The sequence below is a fragment of the Bombina bombina genome, chromosome 2 (genome assembly GCF_027579735.1).
Source record: "Bombina bombina isolate aBomBom1 chromosome 2, aBomBom1.pri, whole genome shotgun sequence".
In the NCBI taxonomy this organism is placed as follows: domain Eukaryota; kingdom Metazoa; phylum Chordata; class Amphibia; order Anura; family Bombinatoridae; genus Bombina; species Bombina bombina.
The window spans coordinates 526,208,775-526,214,774 of record NC_069500.1 but is presented as its reverse complement, the minus strand read 5'-3'; the positions used below and the strand labels follow the sequence as shown (position 1 = coordinate 526,214,774).

The following is a 6,000-nucleotide window of genomic DNA, read 5'->3' as shown; positions in this document are numbered from 1 at the left end:
CGTCACTGCGCTGTCTCTCCCTGTTGTTTCTTACAGTCTGTCATCTTGAGCAGGGCAGGTACAGGCTGGCTCAGTGCCACTTCCATGAATCCCCCAACACACACAGCAGCAGACTGCCAGCCCCCTCCTTCACACAGAAATTCAAGCACCCCCCTTATCATCACCACACAGCATTAATTAGCTGCAGAATTCATTATACTCACAAATCCTAATTAACAGAAAACAGCCTAAGGGGAATTACAAATACTTTCATTTCTCTAATAGTGCTATCAATGCCCGCAGAATTCTAAAATAAGACTAAGGGGGTCTTATTTATGCTTGTAGCACTTAAAGCTATCTTCCGTCCACCTTTGAGGTGTGTTAATATAAGGACTTTAGTTTAAAAGCAAGTGTGATTGGAGGAAAAGGCAAACAGAAGGTGAGGCAGCGCCATCTGCAGGTGATTCCCAGGGACTGCTTAATGCAATACATTACAGACAAGAAAAGATGGTTAAATTGCACATAGCATAGAGTTTAGAATCATAAATCAATGCTTCTGGGGCCTGATCATAAAATCACATGAGTTTAAAATTGTTCTTTAGCCCACAGACATTTCACTACAGGTATAATTACTAAAAACATCTTTATTAAAATATTCCTTAAAAGCTGACATATGCAGCCATGTGTGTGATCAGGAAACATTTATGTAGCCGTCTATAAACCTTTCATAAATAGGGTAAACCACCTATACATATATCATGTCTAGCAGAGCAGTATGATACTGTATACCACACCAGATATATGCCTATTTTTATTACATGTGGAAGTATTCAGTTTATTTATTATTAGCATTTCCTCTCCTGCCATGAATAAATTGAATTCATTGGTCCTTACTCTTTTCTCACTTCTAATCAATGCACCTGTCTGCTTCCACTCTCCCTTCAGGTCATCCCATCTGTTTCCCCCATGCCAATGCCCCTATCTGCCCAGTGTTTCTTATCCATCCGCAAGTTTCCTTCAGGTCACTGCCAGCAGCTTGCAGGGAAGTTATTGATTTCACACATTTCCTCTACAGAAGTTCCATCACGAACGAAAGAAAGACGAAGGCGCATCCGCAGAGGGACCTACATAAGGGAACAGAACAGGAGGCAGATAGGCAGTAAGAAGATGCTCAATTACAGTGATAAACATTGTAACGCCCAATCAAAATTACCTTCTGAGGATTCAATATGCGTATGCATTGTGTGATGGATCCTGCACCAGAGGCCAGTAAAGAACCACTGGGAGCCTGAAGCTGTAGCTGTAATGTCTGCAACAAGAAGAAACCAAAGGAAACTTAATAACAGAAAGACCTGTGGAAGAGTTTCCATCTCCCTTCAATAGAATTGTCCATTGGGCAAAGCTTAAAGGGACACAAAACCCAATTTTTTTCTTTTCAGGATTCGGATAGAGCATGCACTTTTAAGCAAGTTTCTAATTTACCCCTATAATTTTTTTCTTCGTTCTATTGTCATCTTTATTTGAAAAGCAGGAATGTAAGCATAGGAGCCAGCCCATTTTGGTTCAGCACCTGGATAGCGTCTGCTGATTAGTGGCTAAATGTAGCTAACAAGCGCTACCCAGATTCCAGAGAAGGAAGAAAAATTTATAATAGGAGTAAATTAGAAAGTTGCTTAAAATTGCATGCTCTATCTGAATCATGAAAGAAAAAAATTGGGGTTTGTGTCCCTTTAAGATCTGGGTGCTGCAGAATCCCAAATAACATGACATTAAAAGCATCTCCTTCCTGTAAATATTGTCTACCTAGTGAGTAAGTCAGAAGGTTTAATGCAGCCATTTGTAATGCCTCTTGCGCTCAGAGAGTATTGAAAACGGGGCCTTCCCCAAGACATAAAAAATACTTGCCCAGAGAGGAACTACATGAAGTCAGGTGGGCAGAATCAGGACTCACCTTTGGAACAGCTGCCTGTAACTGGAAGTCAGTGATGTTGCTGGAGGAATTGTTAGTGGTACTTGTTGTGATGATGAGATGGGCAGGGTTGGTTGATGGACGTACAAAAGAGAATTCTATATAAAGCCCACCATTATTATATACAGGCAGTGGTGGTAGAGCTGCAAAGAAAGAGGTATGCAAGTTAGTGCAAATATTCAATGTCATAAAATGTGACAGCAGATAAACACATGTAACATCTAAACACAGCACACATACTGTACATGCACACAAAATAACCCATACAGTAAATGGAAAAGCAACTCCATACCCCGGCATAACAGTCAGAATTACAAGTTCAGAAACATTCAGCTATGTGGCTCATTGCTATAGCTCATCGGTTGCAAGGACAAGGCAGAACAAAATATATTCTTTGAGTAAGACATCCAGTTTAGATTAACCCCCCCCCCCCCCCCCAAAAAAAAAAAGTAATTCTTTGAGTCTGCATTACCATTATGACAAACAAAATGTCTGTCTTTGAGAGCAGAAGAAGACTCAATTTACTGCAGATTCTCCTCACCTATTGGTTGGGCGTGTTGCTGTGACTAGATTATAATTTTTTTAAATCTCTGAGGGTCAGATTATTACAAGTGGAGAGCTATTTAGCACTTTTGAACTCACGCAAAAAACGCCAGACAAACTTTTAATGCACATTAATCTGGGAACTTCGGATATCGTGAACGCATTAACTTCTTGTCCCGACAGACTTCAATGGAGTGCACAAACTGAAAAACCTAGAACTTATCCATTGCGCCCTAACCCAACACTGTGTTAGACCAACTGGGCTAACCCAAAGGTAGTTATGAATATTTTACAGTCCAATGTTCTTCACATAGAAGAAAATGTTCTATTTATTTTTAAATAGATATTTCTATTTATATCTTATGTAATTTATTTTAAATATATATCTATACCTTTTATATATATATATATATATATATATATATATATATATATATATATATATATATATATATATATATATATATATACATACATACATACATACACACATACATATAACATTTTCCCCTATGTGAAGAACATTGGAATGTAAAATATTTACAGTACATACATAAAACACATTATTAAAAATTAAAATGTATTAAAAAAGATTTTTCTTGTTTTCAGGTATTTGTCTGGCTCTAAAGTATATATACATATATGTAAAAAAAACTTTTTCTTTCTTGTTTTGTACATATATGTATATATGAGTATTTATGCGTATATGTGTTTATATGTGTAAATATGTATGTATATACACAAAAATACACATGTATGCAAATGTATACATATGTATACCTTGTCATACATCATATACCTTTTAACCCCTATAATTCTTTTGTTTTAATATTTATATGAATATTTTTTTATTAGATAGTGTATATATATGAGTGTAATTGTTTAATTTTATGTATTTATGTTGTGTTAGGTGCAACTTTTAATTAAGCCCTAACCCTTTACGCAAGGACTTCAGTGGCACTAACCGACGAGCGCAAACTCAGGGTGCACTCGTGCAGTCGCCTTTACTTTCAACTTGTACTATGAGCGCAAGATTAACGCAGGTGCGATATTGCAATATCGCCTGCGCTAACTTTCGTGCTTCACTTGTAATCTAGCCCTGAATATGCAAGTTACACAGGGAAAGTAGCTGCTGAAATTTTATTATGGAGCTGTGGAGAGAGCTGAGCACTTTGAAATCTTCAACTGTTGTTTCTTGGTATTCATCAATAAGACAAAAGGGGGCATTATGGTTTAATAATTAAAAGCCAGAATATAAAAGAAACAGCTGTGTTTCAGCAGATCTTGATAAATACTGTCAGGGAAATGCTTTAAGTTAAAGCAAAAACAAATTGCAATACATTGTCCCTTTAAATAGCCTGAGCCCAAATTTGAGAAAAAAAAACTTACACACCTCTATAATTATCAGTCATGTATTGTTGATTGTACAGTAGGAATTATCATATTATTATTAGCAATGAGTCTCATTTTTATTACGGTTATTATAACGTTATAATGCCGAATATCAAAGCACCTCTATAATTAGTTAACCGTTTTCTTCAACTACATTACAACCTAGAAACAATAGAGGAGATATGAACATGTGAAACGCTTATAAAACTGTCACAGATTCACTGTAGCAAAGATCCCTGATGCTGAGGTGCAAGGCCGGTAACTCAGCTAAGTAATTGTCTCAGCTGCAAGTTAAAAAAAGTCAAATCTAGAAGTAAGGGGGGTAAGTAAAGTCTATCCTAACCTGGAAAAGCAAAAATGTTTCTATTGACACTGCCGGCATTCCCTCTAATATAAGGTCCAGGAAGTAAGTGATACAGGCTGATATATGAGATTGGTTGCATTTATGGGGTATCCAACGTCTGCCTCTCTAGGACTTCCTCTTGCATAATTTATTAAAGGGACAGAATGCTGCAATAAGGCATGGAAGCATTTTTATCACACTATTGCCTGCCTATATCTATCTGTTTATCCTCTGCAAAGGGTTAACACATAGATAATGACTGCAATGCACTACTGGTCTGGGGCTGAATACAGCAGCTTTGTGTAGCCACCAATTGCCACAGGATATCAGTGCATTGATGTTCTGTAGCTGACTTTAACTATGTGTTTAACACATTTTGTGGGGATTAAGCACATACTTATAGGGAGACAACAATGCAATAAGAAAATGCTGTAACGCATAAAGCATTTTCTCATCTTTATATCCCATTAAGATGAAAAGAATTAAATCTTCATGCTTTGAACAGTTTTCTTACTGATCAGCTAATCATATAATAGCTAAATGCATTGTTTGTTTCTCAACCTGTTAAAAGGGATCATGTCACAAAAACGTGTTTGTTTAAAGAGCTCTGTCTTCCTATGAAGAGAGGGTAGCCCCCTTCATGTGCTGTCACAAAGTATGAGAGAACTAATGATATTTCTCATGTAAGGTGTATCCAGTCCACGGGTTCATCCGTTACTTGTGGGATATTCTCCTTCCCAACAGGAAGTTGCAAGAGGACACCCACAGCAGAGCTGTCTATATAGCTCCTCCCCTAACTGCCACCTCCAGTCATTCTCTTGCAACTCTCGACAAGGGAAGTATCAAGAAATAAGTGGTGACTTAGTGTAGTGTTATCTTCAATCAAAAGTTTGTTATTTTTAAACGATACCGGCGATGTACTGTTTTTACTCTCAGGCAGAAATTAGATGAAGAATTCTGCCTGGAGGTTGATGATCTTAGCGGTTTGTAACTAAGGTCCATTGCTGTTTTCACACATAACTGAATGGAAGAAAGCTTTAGTTTTGGGAACGGTCTGCAGATTACCTGCTTTGAGGTATGTTCAGTATTTTTATTTCTAGAGAGATGAAATAAGTTCTCGAAAATGCTGACAGAGTTTTGTGTATTTGAGGTAAGCCTGATGCAGTGATTTAACAGCGACTGGGATCATGCTTACAAAACAGGGTAATACTCATGTTAATATTATTCAGTGTCAAAACGTTTACATGTTTTCATAAATAGAACATTTTTTTCTCTGAGGGAGATAAATCTTTATTTGGGGCCTAGTTTTCCACATGGCTAGTCAGATACTCCTAGGAGTATTTTCTTAAGGCCCCTCTGAAATCCAGTACATGGTGGAAGGGGGCCTATTTTAGCGCTATTGCTGCGCAGTTTTAATTCCGACTGAGACATCCAGCTTCCCTAGAGGAGTCCTTTGGCATCTGAGGACCATTATAAGGGGTTTATTCCTTCACCAAATTGTATTTGAGGGCAGGTAGGAGCCTCAGCAGAGCTGTGGCAGTTGCTCAACTGTTTTTTTACCAGTGGTTGATGTTTTTGAATCCGGTTTGGGGGCTAAGGGGTTAATCATCCATTTGCAAGTGGGTGCAATGTTGCTTTAGTCCCTTACACACACTGTAAAAAATTCAAATATTTTACTATATTTTTTCACTGTTTTGCAGTTTAAGTGCTAGTTTTTTTTCTCTTAAAGGCACAGTAAAGTTTTTGTTTAATTGCTGTTTCACCTTTATTAAAG

At 37.4% G+C, this 6,000-nt stretch overlaps 1 protein-coding gene across 3 annotated transcripts in view; it reads right to left on the bottom strand.

Moving 5' to 3' along the window:
• Positions 1 to 605: 605 nt before the first annotated feature.
• AP1G2 (adaptor related protein complex 1 subunit gamma 2) overlaps positions 606 to 6,000 on the bottom strand; it is a 123,690-nt gene continuing 118,295 nt past the window's right edge. For all 3 annotated transcript variants that reach the window (XM_053702318.1, XM_053702319.1, XM_053702320.1), the window contains exons 21-23: positions 1,931 to 2,091; positions 1,193 to 1,288; positions 606 to 1,103 (exon numbers count right to left, since the gene is read on the bottom strand). In XM_053702318.1, the coding sequence (XP_053558293.1) occupies positions 1,002 to 1,103; positions 1,193 to 1,288; positions 1,931 to 2,091 (359 nt within the window). In that variant the 3' untranslated portion in view covers positions 606 to 1,001. The remainder of the gene's footprint in view (positions 1,104 to 1,192; positions 1,289 to 1,930; positions 2,092 to 6,000) is intronic.